Source organism: Elephantulus edwardii, unplaced genomic scaffold, assembly GCF_000299155.1.
Source record: "Elephantulus edwardii isolate Elephantulus edwardi_28Jun2011 unplaced genomic scaffold, EleEdw1.0 scaffold00045, whole genome shotgun sequence".
In the NCBI taxonomy this organism is placed as follows: Eukaryota; Metazoa; Chordata; class Mammalia; order Macroscelidea; family Macroscelididae; genus Elephantulus; species Elephantulus edwardii.
The window spans coordinates 11,726,268-11,752,083 of record NW_006399795.1 but is presented as its reverse complement, the minus strand read 5'-3'; the positions used below and the strand labels follow the sequence as shown (position 1 = coordinate 11,752,083).

Sequence of the window (25,816 nt, the reverse complement as noted above, 5' to 3'; positions counted from 1 at the left end):
ATGTCTTAGTTTACAGGAGGACTTGAACCATAGCAGAATCTATGCTAATAGTGTGATGAGTGATGGAGGCCCTGAGCCACTGAGTGTCATTTTGACATCCAGAGGGACTCAGAAAGTCAGCCACATGGAAAGGCAGCCATGTCTAGGAGACCTGGGTGCCAAGACTCAGGGAAGCTGCTCCGGCAATATTCTGTGCATACTGCCATGCAGTATTGCTTAGATAAGCTTTGTCTGTGTGACTCCACTGGGAGGAACAATTGGAAGCTGCCCGCAGTCTCCTGGCCTGGGCCCCTAGCACCTTGCTCACAGCTGACTGATTGAACCTCTTGTGCTGTGAAAAACAATGGCCGTTAAGTATGGCAGCTTAGCTGCTTTTTGTGAGTCCTTCTAGTGAATTCTTGAACCTGAGGATGGACTTGGGGACCCCACGAATCGCACTTTGTGACATTGAAAAGATCTCTTAGCTAGCCTCCTTGTGGAAACAAGGACAATCATTGTGCCCAGCTCTCCCTGTGAACTCCAAGTGAGCTAATTCAGGTAATGCACTTCCAACATTATTTGGCACACATGACTGACAACACTAGGCTTTATTCATTAAGTGGATTGATGCGGATGCCTTGTGGAAGTCAGTTCTTCATCCGTTGCCATCTCTGCCTTTGTTATTAATACAGGAGGTGCTGGAGGGAGAAGAGGGGATGGGAAGAGGGTTGTTCACCTCTCACCCTTGAATGTACACGTAGGGCATTACTGAGAGTGAGTGGCCCAGGACTTCACAGCCTTGGCTCCATTGATACGTTGGGCCAGGGTGCTTTGGTACGGAGTTGTCTTGAGTGCTGTGAGATGTTGAGCTGCATCTCTGCATTCTACCAAGAGTATAGTAGCAATGGTTCTCTGGTTTGTGACAACTAACAGAGTCTCCAGACATCACCCATGTCCACGGAGGAGAGGCTGACTCCTGCCTGCCCTTAAGGGTCCTTGGGAGGAATGCTTCCCAGAATACTTGTTCCCACCACGATTTTGTGGTAAAGAAGTGAGTCCCATGAAATCAGTAATAGCTGTTTTCTTGAAACAGCTCTGTTTTCATTTGAGCCGTGCTCTTACTTACACTAGAGAGACTTGTAATTTCCCTCCTGAAGAAAAAAGATTTTGCCTTAACTAAGGAGACAAATTGCATTGAGAAAGTCAGCTATCAGGAACCTCTCCAGAGTATTGCAGAGCAGCGACGTCAGTCTGGAGACTAAGGTGCGCCTGATCCAGACTATAGTCCTCACAGTTGCATGCTATGCATCAGAGAGCTGGACAATGACTAGGGATGATAGAAAGAGAATTGATGCCTTTGAGCTGTGGTGCTGGAGAAGAGTTTTGATTATGCTATGATCTGCTAGGAGAACAAACAGGTTCATCCAGAAGGTGAATTCAGGCTGTTCCTTGGAGGCAAGGATTCTGAGGCTTCATCTGACATACTTTGGGCATGTTGCAAGGAGGTACTGGTCCTTGGAGAGGGACATCATGTTTGGGAGGGTGGAGGGATGGCGCAGGAGGGGAAGACCCTTAATGAGATGGATTGATTCTGTGATTGGGGTGGTGGGAATGGGTGTGTCGGAGACAGCGAGGTCGGCACAGGATAGAACGGCATTGAGGGCTCTTGTACTGTGAGTCACAAACGACTCAATGGCACATAACAACACCACCACCACCACCACTCTGGTTGTAGAAAATATTTTCTCATACTCGCATGTTTCCAGAAGGTGGCCAACTAGCTCTGAATGAGCTTTCAGCCTTGAGATCCCACCACTCAAGAGTCAGATTGCTCTGGGTCCCTTGCTGGCTTCCCATGGATACTTTAAACTTTCACTTACTTCAGGCTATGAGATCTTAGACAGTATGTTTTCAAGAACTTTGTATGGAGTTGAGCTACTACTGCAAGGCTTAACGGTAAGGAGTTGAACTGCTTTCCTGAAGACACACAGTTCTAATCCATCAGTTGCTTCACAGGAGAAAGATGGGGGCAGTCTCCTCCCTTGTGATTTACTTTCTCTGAAAACCTGCTGGAGGGTCAGTGGTGGGTCAGTTCTGACTTGCTGATTCCTAACAACAGTACCATGGCGTGAGCGTTTTACAGGTCTTTGTAGAAAAAGAATGGCTTGTTGACAATGAAATGAGCCCTTTGGATCCCTTTTGTCCCTCCTCCCTTAACCAAACTCCTCTGTCCAATATAACACCCTGATAGCTCATGATCAATGGATCTCTGTCCATATAATTCAAGCATTATGCTTCTAATGCATTATGCAGTGAACTGCTATCAATACAGAAATGGCATCCATTTGCCTTGGCAAATTCCTGGGCCATTGCTCTTTCCTTCATCCAAGGATGCCAGCCAGATGTGCCAGTGCCCCCTCTCAATGCTACAGAAGAAATTTCCATGTGTTGGCTTTCACAACGGACAATGTCGCTTGTTTGATTTGCCTTCACTTAATGAGGCTCCATCCAGACACGGAGATGGATTACCAACTTCCACATCCATCTTCAGGGCCTGATGTTATTACAAACCACCACAAATATAACCATAAAAAGCCCTATTGATTGATGCAGAGCTCGGTAATCCATCTGTCCCCATCCATTATTCTGGGTATAATTTTTCATTATCTGGATGGCAGCTGATTCCTAGCACATTAGTATACAGTGGCAATTACCAGGAGCAGAATGAACCCCTAAATTAGCAGGAACAATAACACCTGTCAGAGGGGGAAAAAAAGCAAAAATCCCAACACAGCATGCATCCAAGCTTGGGAACCATATCTGAACTACAAAGAGTTGGGAGATGACATTTAATATTGACCTTTGTTAAAGAGAGAAGCAAGTTGCTGTGTTTTTAATGTTCTTTGGGGTGCCGTGTGTGCATTCCCTTAAGGTAGCTTCATAGACAGCCAAACCATAGTCCACACAGTAACTATTGGAAACTACTTCAGGGATGGCCAAGGTCAAGTAGGGTTTATGAGCAGATGATGATCTGAGTGTGGATTAAATGGCCATGGGAGACATGACTGGAAGCGCACAGTTTAAGGTGTAAGTTCTGTGAGAGGCCAGTTAAGAAGGAAAGAAAGAGGGGGGATGTCTTTCTTTCCCAAAAATGATGCAATTCTGATGGGACAGGTCAAGTCCAAGACCAAGAAGATGAGATACTTCTTGACACAAATGATTCTATCATCTTAACACTCTTACCTTTTATAAGATGCTGTTTGCTTTCACCACCAATGTGATATATTGATGTAGGTAAATGGTTGAAATATTTGAATGCAGTTTATTGTTAGTTGATGTTGAGTCAACTCCAAGTCCATAGTCACTAAAATGGAACAGGGAACAGCCCCATGTGCTCGTCACCATGTCGATGTGCTTCAATTCACGGTTGTAGCCACTGTTTGTTTTTAGTGCCTTCAGATCCAAGGGGCTCATTTCTAGCACTGCTTTCAGCAGATTTGCATTGACTAAATTTTACAAAGTAGATCACAGATTTTCTTTTCTATCTCTCTTAGTCTGGAAGCTTCACTGAAACCTGTATACCCTGTTGATGTTTGAAATGGGGTTCATAGATTCCAGCATCGAGACATGCAAGCTACCACAGTATAGCCTGATAGAAGCTAAAGTCTGTGGTTACCTTTTAATAACACAAACACTGACTAATAATAATCCCACCCAAAAAATTCCTTTGATGAAGGAGCCTCCAAGCTCTTATCGCTAAAACCAAAAGATTGCATTTGGGGTCCACAAACCATTTAGGATAACTGTATATTTCTTTTTAATTTACAAACAAACTTTCTCATCTTAGACTGTTCATCTGAATCAGAGGTCTGCAAACTATAGGCCATCAGCCAAATCACACCCCCTACCTATTTTTGTAAATAAAGTTTTATTGAAATGCAGTCACAGCCAGAGTTGAATAGCTGTTTCATAGATAATATGACTGCAAAATAGAAACTATTATCTGGTTCTTTGTGGAGAGATTTGCAGACCGTGGAGCCAGTCCAAGTTTTAGGGACTTACATAGATGGGGTGGGGGGGGCGGGAAAGTTGTGGTGTTTAGGGAAAGCTCAGTGATACAATAGGAGGCTTTAGGGCTCTGCATAATGCACTCACTGATTATTCATTTCTCTTGCTTAGTAGCAAACCTTCAAAAAGAGTGCAGATGATGAGGCATCTCATGAGTTCTTCATCTTGCAACTTGCTTTTAACAGGTATATTTTGGACCATGTGTCAGAAGACATGCTCCTTGTTCAACCATCATAACCATGTTGTCTGATAGCTCTGCTTTTAGCCTGGGCAGGATGGTGAAAATGGTAAACATGCTTGGCTACTAACCAAAAGGTGGTTGTTGCTGTTGTTGTTAAGTGCTGTCAAGTCACTGTGACTCATAGCGACCCTATGTACAGTAGCCCTAACTAAACACTACTCCATCCCATGCCAATCTTATTGTATCTGAAACACCTATCCCTACTACCCCAGCCACCGAATCAATCCACCTTATCAAGGATCTTCCTCTCCTGCACTGTCTCTCCACCCTCCCAACCATGACGTCTGTCTCCAAGGATTGATACTGCCTTGCAACATGTCCAAAGTATGTCAGATGGAGCTTCAGAATCCTTGCCTCCAAGAAGCAGCCTGGTTTAACCCTCTCCAGGACAAACTTGTTTGTTCTCCTAGCAGACTATTGTGTATTCAGTACTCTCTTCCAGCACCACAGCTCAAAGGCTTCAATTCTCTTTCTATCATCCTTAGTCATTGTCCAGTTTTCTGATGCATAGCAAGTAATTACAAAGACTATGACCTGTATCAGATGCACTTTAGTCTCTGGACTGACATCGTTGCTCTTCAATATTTTGGGAGGTCTCTGACAGCAGACTTTCCCAATGCAATTTGCCTTTTAATTTCCTGGCTACTGGTACCAAGAGTATTGATTGTAGAGCCAAGCAAACTGAAGCTGTGAACAATCTCAATCTCTTCACCATCCATCCTAATGCTAACAATGGCCCAGTGGTGAGAATCTTTGTTTTCTTGATTTTGATCTTTAATCCATATTGAATGCATTCCTTGACCTTCTGCAGTAAGCACTTCAAGTCCTCCTTAGTTTAAGCAAGCAGGGTTGTCATCTGCATAACGGAGTTTGTTGATGAGTCTACCTCCAATCCTGATGCCACATTTTTCCTCATAAAGTCCAGCCTCCCGGATAACCTGTTCAACATAGAGATTGAAAAGATATGGAGATAGGACACATCCCTGGTGTACACCCTTCCTAATTTTGAACCATGCAGTATTTCTTTGCTCTGTTCTGACAATTGCCTCCTGGTCCAACTATAAGTTTCTCATAAGCACAACCAAGTGTTCTGGCATTCCCATCCTTCTCAGAGTCTGCCACAGATTGTTGTGATCCACACAGTCAAAAGCCTTTGCATAGTCAATAAAACATAGACATTCCTCTGGTACTCTCTGCTTTCAGCCAAGATCCATCTGACAGCTATAATATCCCTAGTACCACAACCCCTTCTAAACTCAGCCTGCACTCCTGGCAGTTCTCTGTCGATGTGCTGTTCTAGTTGTTTTTGGATAATCTTCAGCAGACTCTTGTTTGCATGTGATATCAATGATACTGTTCGATGATTTCCACACTCTGTCAGATCACCTTTGTTTGGAATGGGAACAAACATAGATCTCTTCCAGTCAATTGACCAGGTGGTTGTTCTCCAGATTTCTTGGCACAACATGGTGAACACATCCAGGGTAACGTCTGTTTGTTGAAATATGTCAATCTGTATGCCATCAATTCCTGGGGCCTTGTTTTTTGCCCATTTTTTCAGAGAAACTTGAACTTTTTCCTTCATCACCACAAGCTCTTGCTCATACGTTGTTTCATTAAATTCTTCTGTGTCAGCCAATTTCTTTTGGTACAATGACTCTGTATACTCTTTCCTCTTCTTTTAATGCTTCCTGGATCGTTCAATTTTTCAATCCAAAGTATCCTTAAGTATTGAACTTGAGGTTTGAAAGTTCAAATTTACCCAAAAGTACCTTAAATAAAGACTTGAAGAAAATCAGCCACTGGAAATTCAATGGACTCCTGTTCTACTTTGACACATAGGGGTCAAAGTTGACTTAATGCAGCCGGTTCTTCCTGGCCCCTGAGGCCCACAGCCCATCTGCAGCCCGCGAGTCAGATATTAGCACACGGAGTCTCTGCTTTGCAGGAAAACATGAATAGGATGTTGACCTCTAACTGACTTTATTCCTGAAAGGTGGCCATAGTGTGGAATGGAGCATGTTTGATGTTCTCTGGGTCACTCACGTAGAGAATTCACTTTCTATCCTGGTTCTGCTGAGAATGCAGGGGGAAATTATTCACTTTGAGTATCACACTTCTAGTTAGACTGACAGGTTTAAAAAAAATCCCTCTCCAAATAAAACTAGTAATGAATTAAATTCTATTATGTGTGTAAGATTAGCAAAATGTATGGTACAGAGCAATCTTTTGAGAAAGGGTCAATATATTATCACTCTATTTCTCCCCATATGGCCTTAGTCAAAAGAAGCCAAGACCACTTTATTAAGTTGATTCTGATTCATATTGATCTTATAGGACAGAATAGAACTGCCCATTGGATTTCCAAGACTGTAAAGCTATATGGGGAAGACTACCTTATCTTTCTCTCTCAGAGCAGCTGGCCAATTCAATCCTCCAACTCTAAGATCTCAGCATTCCAGTGCTTCATCTACTGTGCCACCCATGACCTTGAATGCTGATTAACCCCCTATTGTTGTTGCTAAGTGCCGTCTAGTTGAGCACGACTCATAGCGAGCCTACACACAAAAGCCCTGAATCCTGTTCTATAACTATTGTCGTTTCTCTAAATTCATAGTTTCCAGAGGCATCTTGGTTAGGAAGTTGATGCCACTCCTGCTTCCAAGGCTATCTTAACCTGGGAGCTCCACCAAATACTGTCCACCATCGGTAACTGTTATGGCATTTGACACACTGGTGGCACAGGGTTTAGTATCATAGCAACCCCAGGTTACCTCAATAGAGCAAATTGGCAGACAAGATCCTATGGTGAAAGTTCCCAAAGAAATAGGAAAAAGGTCTCCAGAATTAGGTGAATATTGGAACTATGTCTTTGCCTTTCTTTCATTTCCCTGGCTTCTTATTTTCTGCTTCTTTAATATGAATTGAATAGTCTATCACACAACTAATGTTGCAAGATGCTAGTGTGTGTGTGTGTGTGTGTGTGTGAGAGAGAGAGAGAGAGAGAGAGAGAGAGAGAAGCAGGTTATAAACAAGTAATGAAGGTCAGGTCTCCCTCTTAAGAGGCTCGATGTCTTACAAAGCCCATCCAGTTAAGGCCTGGGCTTCTAATGTCATCAGCAGGTGGGTCTCTTGTTCCCTCTCTAGACCTCAGTTGTACACATCTGTTGGAAGAAGAGAATCCACCTTTTCTCCATCTGCAGGAGGAACTGGATCATCAGTCTTTCGATTGTTGGTCATGAGCCTTTTCCTTTTCAAGGACTTTGTTCCCACAAGGATGCAGTAAAGCAGCAGCGCTCTGTCAGTAAGGAGTCCAGTGGTCGTGGTTATGGTTGAGTTGATGCTGACTCGGGTCAGCCCCGTGAGTACAGAGGAGGAGCATTCCATAGAGATTGAAAAACTGTGACCTTCTGGAAGCAGAGCAAGAGGCCTGGTCTTGCAGTTCCCTGGGCCTCCTCTGGTTCCACTAAGGTTTGGGAATGAATGAGAAGCGCCCTTCTTACATCAGGGCATTTTCAGAGCACTCAGATGGTCCTGGCTGTAGCCTGACTCGGGTCCCATCACTCCCACTTCTCTTGCTCTGGATCCTTTCACTCATCCTATGGCGTCCATCCCATCTCCACAGGCCTTAAGTTGTCAGCTGTGGCCTAGAGCACGGGAGGTGTAACCCATGAGACAGGCAGTTCTGCCGTGGGGTTTATAGCAGCCAACGAATGGCTGAGAATATCATGGAGTGGACCTAGAACATGCTTTATGGGACCTGTCCAGGCAGGAGAAAGATGATTTATAACCGGTTTTGTTCCAGGCTTTTCCTCCAGTGAAGAGCCCTGGTGACACCATGGTTAAAGTGCTTGCTTGCTTGCTAGCTAACTGAAAACTCTGTGGTTCAAACCCATCTACTGTCCCATGGGGGAAGGGGAATATGATAATCTGTACTATGAAAGATTTACAGTTTTGGAAAGCTTAATGGGGCAGTTCTTCTCAGTCCCGTAAGGTCACTACTAGCAGAATTGACTTGATGGCAATAGATTTGGCTTGTGTTGGTTACTTTCCTAGTAATGAATAAAGAGAAGGACCTAGCCTCTCTCCTGAAAGGGGAGTCTGTCAGAGCAAAGCCAGTTCTGAGATGAGCCTGGTCTGAGCTTAGGAAGGTGTCGTGTACAAAATGGTCATGGTGGTGGCTGGGGAGCCAGCAGTCCTGAGACTACCACAGGCATTTACATAGACATCCTAAATATGATTTTCACTTCTGAAATGAGCTATATATAATCAATTCAGTGGCACCTGACAACAACAACTGGCAAAATAAAATCTGCCTTTTTTATTATATTACCAAGACTATGTGATATAATGCCTGCCAAGCATGCAGTACGATGTCTAATGCTCACTAGCGCGTACTAAGTGTTTCTGTGACTGTTCTATCACTACCACCATTGGCCTCATCGCCATTCAGGAAGCCCGGACGCAGGGAGGAACACATCCAATTTCAATGGCAGCCTCCAGGCAGGACCAGGAGAACATAGCCCTGGAAAGCAAGGGAGCCAGTATAAGCAGCCACCCTCCAACAGCTGCCCGCCCGTTGGCCTCAGAGACTCCACAAGCCAATGTGGTGATCCAGGATGAGAAAGCCAACTCCCGGCTGTCTGCAGTAGCCAATAGTTGTCTTTGCTGTTAAGTCAGAACTGACTCATAGCTGATATTCTGGTGAATGGTTCAGAGGCTGTAAATGACAGAGGAGGAAATTGCCCATCTTTCTCCCACAAAGTTGACTGGGGGATTCAAACTGCCAGGAGGTCGTGGTTTGGGGTTAGCAGCCAAAAGTCCCTCAGACTGTGCCCCAGTGGCTGCTCCGGTGAAGCCAGACATGTAGAACTTTGGAACCATGGTGGCACAGCGGTTAGAACACTTGGGGTGCTAACTGAAAGTCTTTTCAAGATGTATAGCCTTGGAAAGCCAAGGTAGTCCTGGAGCGTTTCTGTGGGTCAGAATCAAGTCACAGCAAAGAGTTTGTGATCTGGGGGATCAATACAAGCTAATTACTAAAAGAGGCTAGCCTATCTGGTCAAATACAGAGTCGGAGAGCACGAAGGGAGCCCTCAATGAGACGGATTGACACAATGGCTCCAGCAGTGGGCTTCGATACACCAAGGGTCATGAGGATGGTGCAGCACAGGGCGCTGCTTTGTTCAGTTACACACCAAGTGGCCACGAGTCAGGCTGACCTGACACCCGCTAACAGCAGGATGAGGTGCCCTTAACTGCCACCAAGTCAGCATTGCCACTTTAAACACCAGAAGGATAGGCCCCATTGCTGAACTGGTCTCCACAGGCACAGCCCGGCACGCAGTACCCAGCAAAGACTCTTAGAACCAGGGGCTAGCAAGTAGAAAGAACACAGTAAGGGAGGTCTACACTATTAATACAGTTGCTTCCCCGTTTATCTTGTGGGGCTCGCCCTGGAGGCTCAGAATGAAATAGTTTCTGACAGATAACAATAACCCTACAAGAAGGGGAAATATGGAGAGAAAACATGTTTGCTGACCATGTCAACTTTCAGTTACATATTTTGAATTTCCCCCCATGAGGACAATGCTCAGTGGTGAGGTGACATCTATGTTTAAGACTAATTTCTTGGTAAATGGCCATAAGGGTCTATACACTATGGGACCAGGAATAGGTATACATGGAGCTCGCCCCAGCCATCAGCCAGATGTATTTGGTGTGAGATACAGCTGGGAAAGTGGGCACTGATTTTGAGTGTGGACTGTTGTGTCTCTTGTCTCCCAACTCCCTGATGAGTCCTAGGCTCTCCTGGGTCAGTTCAGAAGCCACTTCCTCCCTGAGGCCAGCATGAGAAAGGACACAGCCTGGTGGGAGGGTTATAACTGTAAGCTTGCAAGGACAGTGGAAAAGGGATAAGGCTGGAACTGGCAACTTCCTTTGCTGGTTTCCACGTGGGAGGAGCCTTAGACGAGAGCCTCTATGCAGCGGAAAGTGGGGGTAGAAGTCAGTAACCCTCCATACCTCATACAGTGTCCCTGGCCATCCGGGGTGTCTGCAGGGCACCTGTCCCTGTCATTGTCTGCCTGTCCTTGTGCGCGGCAGCCTCTCAGCTCCTGGCTCACCTGTCCACTCTGTCCCTTTCTCCTCTGCAGGTCTGGCTGTCCATCAGATCATCACCATCACCGTCTCCCTCATCATGGTCATAGCTGCCCTGATTACAACTCTTGTCTTAAAAAATTGGTAAGGATCCTTGACCGAGCCTGGGAGTGGGGGGTTCTAAGCGTAGGGAGCCTTATTGGTGTGATGGTTAAGCATTTAGCTGCTATCCATAAGATCAACTGTTCAAGCCCACTATCTACTCCATAGAGAAAAGAACTGATGGTCTCCCATACAGACCACAGTTCAGGAAGCCCTGTGGGATAGTTCTGCTCTGTCTTATAGGGTCACTATAGAACTGACAACAAGAAGGGGACCCCTTAGAAGTGGGCACAGTGAGGTCCCTGCTTTTCACATCTGACCCAGGTCCCAGACAGAGAGGATCAGTGTCCCCGTTTTGATCTAAGACTCCAGCCAGGTCCTTACTGCTATTCTAGGCTCTTCTGCCTTCAGCCATGGCGCACTTTGGCCAGGATAGGGACACTGCCAGGCCTCTGTCCTTTGGGATGTGGCCTTTTCCGCTGACTTTTTGAACACTCTGGGATTACCTTAGCCTCCTTGAAAAAGTTATTGAATTTTAGCCTATCCCCAGATCTGATCCAAGTGTACCTCTGGATGGAGCCCGCTAAAGCACAAACCTTTATTCTTTTCCCTCTTAGCCTTCTCTGGAAAGGCTGAAACAGCACCCTGCTTCTCAGCTTCCCAGGCGGGAGCATGCCCACCTATCACTGCCCCTGGGCCATCCATCACCAGCTTTCCTTGTTCTAAGCTTGTCTACCCCTGGCAGCCGCTCTGTGTTCGTGGAAATAGGTTATGGCTTGCTACAGGCGGCCGCTCTCGCCTGCTTCCTCGTGGAAGCTGGCCTACTTTGAGACTGGCCTTGCAAGTGTGTGCACCTGCTGCTCCCCTGGGAGACTCAAGGGATGCTGGGCAGCCCTGCTGCTCACCTGGGGCGCCGGAGGCTCCAGTCTGCCTGAAGTGACTCCTGCAACAGGCATACCTCCTTTGAGCAGAGAAGCCTACACTCCTGTATGGAATGAGGGAGCTGTTTCTCTAGATAGCGGTAGTGTTCAGGGAACTCAGAAGATAGAGACAGCAGGGGAGCTCCTAGGATCATCAAGGGAGGTCTCGGGGTGGTTGTTGTTGATTGCCTTTGAGTGGAGCATGACTCATAGTGACCCTGTGCACAACACGCCTGAAGCCCCTGGAGGCAAAAATACCTAGGACAGGGACCACAGTGACCTTAGTAGAGTGCAGACGTCACATGGGCTGCACCAGGACACCTGGTAGCCATCTCCTAATGATTGATAAAATCTGGGTCCATTGCTTTTTGGTAACAGTTGATGAGGAAAGCGTAGCAGCTCACAGAAGGGCTTCTTGACCAGTGCTGAGCAGAGAAGGGCCTTTGAACCCCTCAGTGGTATGGCTACGTGACCGGAAATTCCATGGACAGAAGGACGTGGCTTACCTTATTGAAGGAACATCATTCTCTTCAAAAGAGAAAGTTGACTTTGTCATCTGTTGTTCGATGAATGGACAGACATTGCTTAGGTTTTTCAGCACACTGGGATCTACGTAGCATTGATATGTTGTTGTTGTTATGTGCCATTGAGTTGCTTGCGACTCATAGAGACCCTACGTATAACAGCCCTAAACTCTGCTCTGTCCTGTGCCAATTGCACTGTCTCTGATACACCCATCCCAATTATCCCAGTCACTGAATCAATCCACCTCATAGAGGGTCTCCTCCTCCTGAGCTGTCCCTCCACCCTCCCAAGCATGATGTCCTTCTCCAAGGACCGGTCCCTCCTTACAACATGACCAAAGTATGCCAAATGAAGCCTCAGAACCTTGCCGCCAAGGGGCATCCCAGTTTAACCCTTTCCAGGATGAATCTGTTTGTTTTCTTAGCAATCCGTGGTATATTCAGTACTCTTCTCCATCACCACAGCGCAAAGGCATCAATTCTGCTTCTATCCTCCCTAGTCATTGTCCAACTCTCTGATGCATAACAAGTGATTGCAAAGACCATGGCCTATATCAGATGCACCTTAGTCTCCAGAGAGACACCCTTGCTCTTGAGTACTTTGGGGAGGTCCCTAACAGCAGACTTTCCCATGGCAATACATCTTTTAATTTCCTGGCTGCTGGGGCCAAGACTGTTGTCTGTGGAGTCAAGCAAACTAAACAATCTCAATCTCTTCACCATCCATCCTAATGCTGCCAATTGGTCCATAGTAAGTTAAAAATGAGACTACTGATGAACACGTTGGCAGTTCAAACCCACAAGCTACTCCTTAGGAGAAAGAAATCTGCTCCTGTTAAGATGAATATCCTGAGGAGCCCAGTGAAGATTTGTTAAGAGTTAGAATTGATTATTTGGTGGTAGACTTGGTTTTGAGTTGGGAGGCCTTGTGAAAAAGAAATGGGGCCCAAGAGAGGTGGGTGACACCAGGGAAACGGAAGATGAGTGTGTTCCATGAACTTGAAATAGAGCTTCCTCTGCGGAAAACTTTTCAGGTGGGTCTAACATTCATTCATCTTCTAATCTTTCTGGATGGGTCAGGGCTCCTACTGCAGGAACTGGGATTTCTTCCATTGAGAAGATGAAGAAGGCGAGGAATGGCCGGGACTCAGATGGAGACTGGAGTCATGAACTATCCCCACTCTACCCTACAGTCCCTTATCCCAGATGGACTCTGAGCATAAAGACTGAGGGGACACAAGGCATCCCTGGACCCCTGAGCCACAGAGGTGTCGCTCCCAGCCACCCTCCTGCACACCTTGATGGGGCTGGTCCCTCTTCATTCGCAAAAACCTTATCATCAGAAGTCAGGCCCCAGGGAAAGCCACTGGTTACCCTCCTTCACCCATGACTGCTGGTGGTGGGACTCCCATGCCTGCCCTGAGTTGTATCTCCCATGATCCAGAGGACTGACAAACACAGACAGGCAAGGAACCCTGGCAGCAGAACCACTCTCAGCAGCTAAGCTAAAGGTCTGTAGTTCAAAACCATCCAACAGTCCCTCGGTGGTAAACTCTGGCTATTTGTTCTTGTTAAGATCACACAACCTAGAACCACCCATGGGGTAGTTATGCTCTGGTTTTTATAGGTTGGAATGAAGTCTGTGACACCTTACAACAGGAGTTCCAGGGGTGAAGGGCAAACTGCTCTCAATTCTAACCTGGGAATGTTGGTTAGTGAGGGGCCGGGGACCAGCAGTTCTGAGCTTATTGCTCTCCCTAAAGATAAGTCCACTCTAGGAAGAATTACTGGCCCATCACACGAAGACCCTTGCTCCACCCCACACCAATTCCATGGCTGGTACACACCCTGCTTTTCCATCCCATTGATGAACTTCTTGGGGAACCATCTGACTTCTTTGAGCAAAACAAGGCCAGGCTCCCCAATAACACAGCTCAACCACTTATCTCCTAATTCTCCCTGCAATAATGGCCCACATTTAAAATTGAAATTTTCTACAAAAAAAAAAAAAAGTCCTGATTGCTTGATTGTGGTTGATCCTTCTGAAGAGTCTGGGAATTACCACTTACTATTAACTCAGGTATAATTAATGCTTGGCAGTGAAGGTTCTACATTCAAGTGCTGAAGTTGTGTTTGTGAGTTTGGTGTTTGCCCCACATCCCTGCCTCATCCTGTGTCCCGTGTACCCCCACCCACATCCCACCCCAACTCCTCTGTCTTCCAGCTGTGCCCAAAGCGGGAACACGCGCCGGAACAGCCACCAGCGGAAGATTAACCAGCAGGAGGAGAGCTGCCAAAACTTGACCGACTTCACGCCCGCCCGGGTGCCCAGCAACCTGGACATCTTCACCGCCTATAACGAGACCTTGCAGTGTTCGCACGAGTGTGTCAGGGCATCCGTGCCCGTCTACACCGACGAGACGCTGCTCCCGGCGGGCGAGTACAAATCCACCTTTAATGGAAACAGGTAAGCTCAGAGTTGGGTATCCCTGGGTGTTGCAAAGCTCTTTGAGGTGCAGCCCCTCACAGGCCCTGGAGCTGGGGTGCAGACAAGGAGGGACCATTGACATGTTGGAGCCTATCTTGAATAAGTGCCAACAGCCCGTATGGCAAACCAAGAGGGGAGGGTAGATACGAACAGTTCTCCAGAGACAATAACCCAACCAGAATCCATTTCCAGGGCTCTGGCTTAGTGGTAAGGAATTGCGCTGCCAACACAAAAGCACATGGTTTGAATCCACTGGCAGTTCTGTGTCAGAATGATGGGCAGTCTTTTCCCATGTGATTAAATGCTTCTGAAAATCTGCTGGAGGGTCAGTTATGACTCAATGGTACACACCAACAAAGGCGCTTGTCTCTTCTCTCTCTCTCATGGTTGTTGAGTCAGAACCAGCTCACAGCTGACCCTCCAGCTAGTTTTCAAAGGCTCGAAATCACGCAGGAGATCGGCCATCATTCTCCTGCAGAGCAGCTGGTGAATTCAGCCCCCCTGGCCTTGAGTCGGTAACCTAACTCCTTACCCATTAAGACACCCGAGCGCCCCAGTTATCTAGTTGTTTAGTGGCTGGAAGAGCATCCAGCTGCTGGAAGCCGGAAGCACAAGTCCACGACGACAGGGCTCCCAGCCTCCTCCTTGGTTCAAACACCAGCTCTGCAACTGCTAGCCTTCCAAAATGCCAGCAAATGAACCAGGATGTCTGGGTTCCCATCAATAAAATGTCAGCGGCAAATCTAGCAAAAATATCAAATACCAACCAGGCTCCTTGACCAGACATTCTTTTTTAATTAAATGTTCTTTTTCATTATTCATGCATAATCCCTCAAAGAAGACATGCCCCTCGAACCATCCCTTGGACTATTTAAAGAAACTCTTGAGTCAGCTTCCCAAGGTTTATCCAGAATTAAATTAAAATATCAATAAGCTATTTTTTTAAAAATGAGCATGCCCTCATGCATCATTTTGCAAATTAAAAAAAGTCTCCCACAACTTAGAAACCTTCGGGAGAAATGAGTAAGACATCAGGCTGATGGACTTCTGTTTAGCAGTTGAATTAGTTCAAGGGAACACTGCCCGAAGTTCTGAAAAATGGCTCCTGTTGGAGCCTGGGGTGAGGAGAACGGGTGGGGGAGGCAACTTCTAGAAAGGACCATTTGTTTCCTTGCTTCTGTGGGGCTGGTGGATTTGCTCTGAGACTAGACATATTGGGGCCAACTCTGGTGCCCCCATACTAATGTGTCCTTTTCCCGGCCACTGAAGGAGTATGGGATCTTCAAGTGCCTTCTTGTACACCTCCCTTTAGACCTCCATACTTGATTCTAGAATCTTCTCTTCAGTAGGGGAACAATCTCAGAACCACTATTCTAAATAATTTTAATTTCACCTGCAATATTTGAAGACTGAATCCACAAATAATTTGCCAAGGGATTTTAAAACTACTTTGTTTAATGTCTATGTGTTGGTCTGCATATGAATCCTAGCTAACCAGTTCTGGGGTCTTGGATGTGGGGCGGGGGCTGTGAAGAAAGACATGGGCTATCAGTTGGTGGTTTTGTTTGCATTTTTGTTCCCCTGTTGTTGTGTTGAGCACCCTGTCCATGTCATGGGTGGACCTGGTGGGAGATCTTATATCCGGGTGTGGAAGTATTGGTGGAAAGAGTTCTTGCTTATTGTGCTAAGGTCATGCTCTCTTGGGTTCCACTGGATCTGGGTGAATGGTGGCTTGGTGTCCACCTTGATAAAAATGACTGTGTCATTCTCTGAGTCAGGCTTGTGCCTTCTCCTTAATGTGAAGTAAAGAGGGCTTTGAACATCTGCTCTTGGGTATAAGGACCCTGGGCTCTGGGCTTGTCCTGTAGATTCCAAAACAAAAATTTAAGCATTGCATAGCTATGCTGGAAAGCCAACCTTCTGACCACCATGCAAAAGCCCATAGAATCCCCTGGCTTAATGCACTCAGAGCCACTGCGGGTGAATGGCAAGTGTGGGGTGTAAGAGCCTTTTTGTGTGCACCGAGAGGCACAGGCGTCTGTCCTTGTGAGTCGCCCTCAAGTCCCAGGAGAGCATTCCCTTCCTGGGAGCCTTTTCTTCCCAAGTTCCCTGCAGCAGGCCTGACCGGCTTGCCTGTTGTGTGTTATGTACCAGCACGTGCAAGCCCATTTTTCTGCTCGCTGCAGACCCTCTTCTTCTGATCGGCATCTTATTCCTGTGGCCTTTGTGTCTGAGAAATGGTTTGAAATCTCCTGCTGACTGGCCGAAGACTTTTTTACCTCCTGGGGGCAGGGCAGACGCCATGTGTCTGTTTCATGGTATGTACTTCTCTTGGTTCCTTGATTGGTTTTTGTGTTGGGTTTTTCCCCCTCCATTCTCCTCTTTTCCTCACCTTTCCCAACCGTGTCTCCACTTAGAGATAGTAGGGAACCCTTCTTGGTCTGGTGGGAGGGGGTTTCTTGAGGTATGTTGTTGTTATTGTTGTTATGTGCTGTCGAATCGCTTGCGACTTATAGTGACCCTATGTACAACAGCCCTAAACTCTGCTCTGTCCTGTGCCAATCGCACTGTCTCTGACTCTCCCATCCCAATTACCCCAGTCACTGAATCAGTCCACCTCATAGAGGGCCTTCCCCTCCTGTGCTGTCCCTCCACCCTCCCAAGCATGATGTCCCTCTCCAAGGACCGGTCTCTCTTTACAACATGTCCAAAGTATGTTAGATGGAGCCTCAGAATCCTTGCCTCCAAGGAGCCACCCGTTTTAGCCCTTTCCAGGATGAATCTGTTTGTTTTCCCAGCAGTCCATGGTACCCTCAATACTCTTCTCCAGCACCACAGCTCAAAGGCATCAATCCTCCTTGGTCATTGTCCAACTCTCTGATGCATAACAAGTGATAGCAAAGACCATGGCCTGTATCAGATGCACCTTAGTCTCCAGAGAGACACCATTGCTCTTCAGTACTTTGGAGAGGTCCCTAACAGCAGACTTTCCCATGGCAATGCGTCTTTTAATTTCCTGGCTACTAGTGCCAAGAGTGTTGACTGTGGAGCCAAGCAAATTAAAGCTGTGAACACTCTCAATCTCTTCACCATCCATCCTGATGTTGTCTCTTGTGGTATAGTTTATTGAAGTGCAAACTGGGATGCTCGACTTTTGGGACATTGGTTGCATTTGTTAGAAGGGTTCCCCCATATTCCACATGAAAGTAGTGACAGATGTTCATGCACCCCAGTTTCAGCATTATGCCTACAACTGTCAGTGCCAGCCCAGCCCCCCAGGGAAGGCTCCGAGGAACATCACTTGGATGGTGGAGGGAAACTCACTTCTCAAAGCAAGTTACAATTACAGTTCTCATTCCTCTCAATGGGAAGATATGAGAGCAGCAGCTCAGTGGGCAGGAATCACGCCTCCATCACATGTCCTTACATGGGGAGGAGGGTGCAGAGCAGAATTAAAATACAATTTTGAAATATAAAAATAAGAGATAAGAGAGAAAATGATAAAGAAAGAAAGTGAAGAGTTGAGACATCTACTAATTTGAAGCCGGGGACTGGTACCCAAACAGGATGAATTTTCCATGCTCTGTTGGATAAGAACATTTGGTTTGCTTTCAATGATATTAACTTTAATGCTAACGTTAAATTGCTTTCTTCTGTGCTGAATCTTCCGAAGGCTCGGGCTGCCGGCTGGAAAGTGCATTTTGCCTAGTTGACTGCATATTCTATAAGCAGTCTAGATGCAGCCCCGCCCAGAGGTGGATTTTTTTTTCTTGCTTGTTGTTTGTGATTTTTTTTTCCTTCTCATTTTTTGTCTCCTTTTTATGCGAGGTTTTCTAAGGATTCACATTTTGCTCTTCATGCTAACCCACAGAGCTAGTCTCTACCTGTCTCCCCCCAAAAAATGTTCCTTTTAAGTATGGTATCAAGTCCTTCCCAGAGGACTGAACAGTCTCACTGCAGTGGAGTCAAATCCCACTCAGAGCAGACCTACCACTGGTGCTGTGGAGCTGCTGGTGGATTTAAACTACCAGGAAGGCGTGACCATTGTGTTAACAGGGCTTCTCCCTACAGACTACGCCATCAGAGCTCCCTGATTAAGAAACCAATTTTGGAGTGGGATATTAATGTTGGAAAATTGTTGTTCACTACCGTCCATGAGGCAGCCCAGGGTTCCTGGTGACTGGGTGTAAAACAGAACAGAATGCTGCCCGGACCTGCATCAGTCCCCGTAATCAGTTGTGGATTAGACCTGTGCGATCCACAGGATTTGCACTGGCTGACTTTTGGAAGTAGATCACCAGACCTTTTTTTGGAAGTATATCACCAGACCTTTCTTCCTGCTCCATCTTCGCCTAGCAGTCCTGCTTACAGCACGTGGATGATAGCTACCTATGAAGAGCACTGACCTAAAATCAGAGTCACGTCTCCCACATGAAAATCAAGAATGCTACCGCTGCCTTATTTAAAAACTGTCATTTCCATTTTACTCATCTTTTGATGTGGACAGCAAAACAGAACACGTTCATGGCAGAGGAGGTAAATCAGGAACATGGTGCTTTTTGGCTTTGGTTGGTGGTTTCTGGGTGTTTTATTTATTTTTTTTCTTTTTCTTTTTCTTTTTTTTTTTAGTGACACAGGTAGCCTTCTGAGGACTCAGTTTGTGGCACTTAACTGGGGCCAGGGTTGTCAACTGCATGAGAAATAGAAATGATTCATTGGTCCCTAATCTCAGCACTCTTTGCTTCAGAGCAGGCTTCCAGCCCTCACTGCCAGTCTTGAAGCCAACATGGCCCTCTGGGCACCGTGTTCAGCCAACAAGCAGAGGATGTAATTAGATTGAATGGAAACAAGTTTGTATCTGAAGGTCCCCACTGCGTCCATGTGGGTCAGGAAGATCCGTTCTATTGCCCACGTTCCAGGCACAGCTCACAAATCAGAACCACATCCTTCCTGGGCCCCCGTGGCACTCATCCAGGCTACAGACTGAGCTTGTTCTGGAGCTCCAGCCAAGTCAATTCCAGACAGCTTGCTTCATAGCAGCAGGGTCTGTGGCCTTCCTGGGAAGCTCGCACGGGCCACGGCCAAGGGGGGGCCAGTGTCACCACGAAGACTGAACATCAGAATGGCAGGAAAGTATAACTTGCACAGAAAGACCTCCTCCTGCCACAGTCATCTGCCATTTATACTGCAGGTAGAGGGAGCTCTGGAGGCCCAGTGGATACGGAGTTGGGCTGTCAACCTAAAGGCAGATAGGTCAAACCCCAAACACACCAACTGTTTCACTAGAAAAAGACAAGCAATCTTCTCTCAATGCAATTGGCAACCTCTGAAAATCCACTGAAGGGTCATCTGTGAGTCTTTTTCTACTTGACGGCTATTAGTGAGGGAGTGACTGCAGGCAGCTCCCTTCAGCAGATGTGGGAAGCCCTTTCCCAGTGAGGTAGGGGCGTCCCTCGGATGTATGGTGGATTCAGCTGCAGATCCCCACAATAGAACAAATATCCCAGTAAAGCAAGTTACATGGATCTTTTTATTTCTTTTTTTTTTACACTCTATTCCATTAAGTATACATTAGGATAAATTTGAAGTACTGTGCCAATAAACAAAATGTACCACACAAAAGTGAGCACACGGCATTGGAAAAATAATACCGATGGACTTTTGGGATTGACACAAACGTTCAGTTTGGGGGAAAATACCACTTCTGAGAAATGCAAGGAAAATAAGTGTGGCTGCATGTTCGACACAGCTTGTCGGCGCTTTGCTCACCGCCTGCCTAGAATTGCTCAAAGCATTTGGTATCAGGAACTCACTAGGTCCTCCTAACACTCGTATTTTGCAGATGACGGAGCTGAGGCTTCAGGGACGGTTAGTGACTTTCTGAGGTTCACCATGTAGCGGTGAGGCTGCACTACCCCCAGCCAGCCCGACACCATGGTTACTTAACTATTTGCCCCACAAGTCAGAAGTGTTTCCATCAATCCCTTCACAGTGTCCTAGCTGCACCCTTCTCCACCGTGCCTTAGCGTCTTGTTTCAGTGCCCAGCTCAGCCTTAAGAGATTCCCAACCCCAAGTGGGTTGACATTGGAATTTCTCATTTTTTTCCTATATTTTATTAATTTTCATAAACATTTACAGAGATTTTGGGTTTCCATTCATTCATTGTTGCACTATTCTCTCTACCCTCCTCCCAGTTTGTTCTTGTCCAAATGCCACAGTGCTTGTCAAAGCCATTTCTGATTAATCTTCTTTGTCAGTGTGTCCTTTTCCATTCCCTCTCACTCCTCCCTGAGACTTCACCCTGAGTCATAAGGAAAAGGGGATGGCGTATTCTCTTAGCTACTTCCTGCTGAAAAGGGACGCTGTGGGTTTCAGGGTGAAGATCTTCTCTCACTACTCTAAAGGGCCCCTTTGGCAGTAGGAAACACATAGACTGTTATGGAGATTGATTTTGGAATTTAGATGCACTCTTATTGATTGTGCTTGGCCGTACATGTTCATATCCCTGAAGATGTATCATGGGGGTGTTGCAACCTAGAAGACACAAATTTGACTAACAAGTTATAAGTACATGAGTCCAAAAATTATGGAAAAGTAAAAGAAAAGATTCTTTCATTGTTTTACAAACCCTCCCCCAGGTCCCCTCCACCATGTAGCCCTCGCTCTAGTCTCCTGTGATGACAGAAATACCTAGTTATATATCTCTTTTAAACAGTTTTCTCCCTCCTCTGTTTCAGTGCAGTATACATTATTGAACCCATCTTACTCAGTCTCTCCCCAACCCCAAGGACAGTCCCATTCTACAACAGTGGCATCGTGTAATATTTGTCCTTTTGTGACTGGGATATTTCACTCAGCATAATGTTCTCCAGAGTCAACCATTTCTCATTTGGCTGCTCTCTTCAGGATGCAGGGAAGCTGTCTCGAAATATTAAAAATTTGCTTGCCCCTTTAGAATAGGATGCCTAGCACCCACTGTAAAAAAACAAACTTGTAAGACATGTGTTTTAGTTTGTTCCTCCATCTTCCATAGATTTTCCTGATTGCTGTATCCAACTTAGGAGTTAGAACGTCCCTCCTAAGACATTCTAGTTAGAGCCTGGGGAAGGAAGTGCTTCCATCTCCCTAGAGACAGATTAAGGAAACGTGGACCCGATTGGTGAGTCCCTATATGGTTCAATTAACACACTTGGTGATGTCAATTGTTCAGGTCCATGTAGCACCTATTCAGAAGAAAGACTTGCCAGTCTACTTCCAAATCAATTTTTAAAAGAGAAAGAGATCAGTTATTAGAAACTCCGTGGAACAACTTTCTACTCTGATGTACAAAGAGTCATCCTGAGTCAGAACGGAGTCAGTCAGTGGCTGCTGGGTTTTGATTATTTGGTTTATTTTTCCTGCTCCGAGGAGGGCAGGAACTCTCTCACAGTATCATACTCCCAGTTCTCCCTCGGAGCAACACAAGACCCCAGAACCCCTCTCCCCAACAGCCAGCTCTCCCTGTGTGCTGCCCCTGAGCTTGGGTGGGCGGTATAATTGTCCTATGTGGACCTGTGTTTCCCCCTTCTTCCCACCATGACTTCCCCACTCTGCTTAAGGAGCTAATTCAGGACCACCTCACTCACAGGAGGGAATTCCTTGTGGGCAAAGAGCTAGACTCACATTGGAGGGAAGACGACTCACAGGACTTCTCCCTGCACTGGCCCTGCCACACCTGTATGGCACCTAGCACGTGCTGTTGACACAGAACAGCAACCCAAGCCCAGCCAGCCTCTCCTTCCAGTGACCACAGAGCAGGTGGCCTCTGCAAATGACCTCATTCTCATTCGCCTTGATCAATGCTTAAAGACCCCGTCTGGGTGTGTCAGACGGCCTGTTGATCACTCATGAGGATGAATGCATTTGGATTCTAAGTATCCCTTGACTCTGGCAATTAATGCCTGGACGTGAACATTGAGCAGAGAACAGCCAGAAAGATCTCGCCGATTTACCAGGGGTACTTATTGTCCCTTAAATAAATAGCAATTAATAGTAAAACATTTAATTAAGGTTTAAGAGCTCGAGGAGATATTTATCTCTTGCATAGCTGTTAAGCCTCTTCGGATGCATTTTTAATGATGATAAAGCAGTTTCTTATCACCCTCTCCTGTCTTCTTGGTCTAATCTGTGTCACATTTGGGAGCCCCATTCTGAAAAATTCCTGTATCACAGCTGTTTGCAGGCACCTCCACCCTCATCGCCCATGTGTGCAGCTAGCTACAGGCACCTGCCAGCCCGTGAGGTTCAGCTGCCACACAGTAGATTCTAGCAAATTCTTTCCTCCAGTCCTCTCCACTGTGGACCTGGATTGCTCCGGATGAGAACAACATAACACAGAAGTTTCTGGAAGAGGGTTACCACAGACTGCTGCCCACCCTTGACTTTCTGACAAATTTCCTGTCATTTCTCATCAACCAGGTAAACTTCAGAAAACCTCGTTAGCATTCAGATCTCTTTATTTGCCGAGGCCACTTCATCCCGCATGGAGCCTACAAAAATTATAAAAGCTCTTGAACCTGGAAGCCAGCGAGAACTAAATCATGCATTATTATTATTATTTTCAAAAACACATTAATAAAAAAAATAAGAAACACAGCTGAGCCTTCCCACTTTGCTCTGAAAAAAAAATGCATTTAATGGGCTATCAAGCTTTTGTCACTCAGAGGAACACTTTCTCAAAATCATGTGCAGACTGTTCTGGAAGGTGGGCTCCCCAACAGGGAAGGCAGCCCCCGCTGCAATGATGTGGGAAGAGATGCAGAGAAATGAAATTGTGGCTGTGATGCTCCCTGTAAAGTTTCTGTCCTCTTTCTTCTTTGTTTTGCAAAAGTGGGTATTGATTGTGCAAACAAAAGACCAATGGTGGTTTTTGTAAGTGTACATACCCTCTCCAGTGTTTGTTGCTTGGATTGTATTCCAGGCACCAGAGCTACCAGTTTGCTCTAAGGTCAGAATTACCCAGTTTCCTATCTCATTGATGATACACCTCAGTTAGCTCTCCTTTTTTGACTCAACACCTGTCTTTGCTAGGAACCGTGCCTGCGCACTGTCACCTGTGTTGCACTGTCACCTGTGTTGTTTTGCAGCTGAAGCACATCCTCAGCTGTGCTCAGGGGTGAAGCTCCTCTACAGAGCCTTCCCAGCAGGAACATGGGAGCACTTCCCCATGAACTACCCTGAGTGCTGTAACTGCTTAGTGCACTCAGCTGCTAACCTAAAGGCTTGGACGCTTACATCAACCCAGAGGTACCTTGGAAGAAAATCCTGGTAATCAACTCCTGAAAAAAAAAATCTGCAAATGGAAACCTCCTAGAGTTCAGCTTCACTGTGACACATAGAAGTCCTCCCATGAGTCAGAGCTGACTTGAGGGCAACTAATTCAGCCTAGAGAGGGTGAAACCAGGCTGCTCCTTGGAGGCAAGGATTCTGAAGCTCCATATGACATACTTTGGACATGTTGCAAGGAGGGGCCAGTCCTTGGAGAGGGAAATCATGCTTGGAAAGGTGGAGGGACAGTACAGGAGAAGAAGACCCTGGATGAGATGGACTGACTCAGCGACTGGGGTAATGGGGGTAGGTGTGTCAGAGTCAATAATATTGGCCCAGGATAGAGCAGGCTTCAGGGCTGTTGTGTATAAGGTCGTGACTCGACAGCCCATAATAACAACAAAAGCAACAACAGTGAGGATCTGACTGCAAGGAGATTGTAGGTAACAGACCTCTGTCCATCTTTTGTAAGAAGATAGCAACGGCTCATCAAATTGCCACTCGGGGTATAGGCTGGATTTAGTTCCCTCTCTCTGTCTCTCTCACACACACAGATAGATGCTTGTAGGGCTGCAGGAAATGTCTTTCTTGAGACACAGGAATTGTCTGGCATTCAAACCAGGAACACACAGCCCCGGACCCCAGTCTCGAGGTGGCTCTCCCCTACTGCACACACTTGTAAATGTTCAGTGCAGGCTACCAGATGTTAAGAATGCTTTCCAGGCACTGAGGACAAGGCCACTCTCCACGTCTGATTTTGTTTTACCAAAGCTGACACTGATAATTAAACAGGTGGCTTGCTGTGGTATTCGTCTGCTCAGAGAGGGGACTGGAGATGCCTCGGGGAAGCAGGCAGACACCAAATCAGCCTTGTACTTGGGGGAGACGACACATAGCTGAGTGAGCACAGATGAAATAAGTATAAACTGTCGTGTGCCTTGTGAAGTAATAGAACGGGGCACAGTAAGTTAAATGGAGAATGTGTCTTAGAAGGGAGAGGTATCGGGGAGGCGGCCTAGCAGAAACCGGAAGGTTAGAAGGAGCAGAAGACGGTGGGTCAGGGTAGAGAATTCCCAAACCCGGCCTCTGAGTTTTTGTGAATCATAGTGATCCTCCAGGACAGAGTAGAACTGCCCTACTTCTCTTCCAAGGCTGTCAAGCTTTATTTAAGGAGCAGACTGCAACTTCTTTCTCTTGCGGAACAGCTGGTGGATTCAAACTGATGGCTTTCTTCTTAGCACCCAAGTGTCTAATTGCTGTGTGGTCAGGTGAAATCCCGAGATGGGGTGTATTTGTTATTTGAAGCCAGGAGGCTAACTCAAATGTAGAGAAGAGGCAGGATGAAAGACGAGATAAAGAAAAAGGGAATCAAGTCTAGACGCATCCGATGGAAGACTTTTAAAAGGAAACCATGTGGTTAGTGTATGTACGGGAGCATCTCCAGAGGGTAGCTGCCCACGGAAATGCACGATTGTCTGATGTGGCGATGCCGTGGTGATGCCTCTTGTCTTGGCCTCTGATTGCCTGCTCTGGGTGTCTAACGTCAGACCGTGGTTTGAGTGCAACAGTGAGCACAGGGACTCTTACCAAAGCAGAAGACTTAGTCTCCATCCCTGGATGCCGCTGAGTGACACTGGAGCCTCATCTAAGATGGCACTGGAAATCAGCATAAAATAGAGACCATTCCAATCCAGCATACCCAACCTTACAGCCTCTGTTTGTCTAACTTTGAAAAAACAGCATACAGTTGGATATTGGATATTCAAGAGAGCAATTTCTCACGGTGTTTGACTGTTTATAAAAACTATAACATCTCTCCTACTTTGGGCATGTTATCTGGAAGGATCAGTCATTGGAGAACAACATCCTGTTTGGTAAACTGAAGGGTCGGCAGAAAAAGAGGAAGACCCCGACGAGATGGCTTGGAAACATGACAGTGGCAATGGGCTTAAGGCCAGCAGCGATCGTGAAGATGGTGTGGGATCAGGAGCTATTTCATTCTGTCGTACACAGAGTGACTGTAAGTTACAACCCAGAAATAATAGCAACATTCTCCCCGCAACAACGAAAATCCTAGAAAGGAGGTGG

At 46.4% G+C, this 25,816-nt stretch overlaps 1 protein-coding gene across 1 annotated transcript in view; it reads left to right on the top strand.

Annotated features, from left to right (window-relative positions):
• Positions 1-16,680, top strand: part of LOC102874158 (adherens junction-associated protein 1-like) — a 186,489-nt gene extending 169,809 nt beyond the window's left edge. Inside the window, exons 5-7 of the mRNA XM_006885922.1 lie at positions 10,444-10,531; positions 14,158-14,400; positions 16,608-16,680. Of these exons, the coding sequence (XP_006885984.1) occupies positions 10,444-10,531; positions 14,158-14,400; positions 16,608-16,680 (404 nt within the window). The remainder of the gene's footprint in view (positions 1-10,443; positions 10,532-14,157; positions 14,401-16,607) is intronic.
• Positions 16,681-25,816: the final 9,136 nt, after the last annotated feature.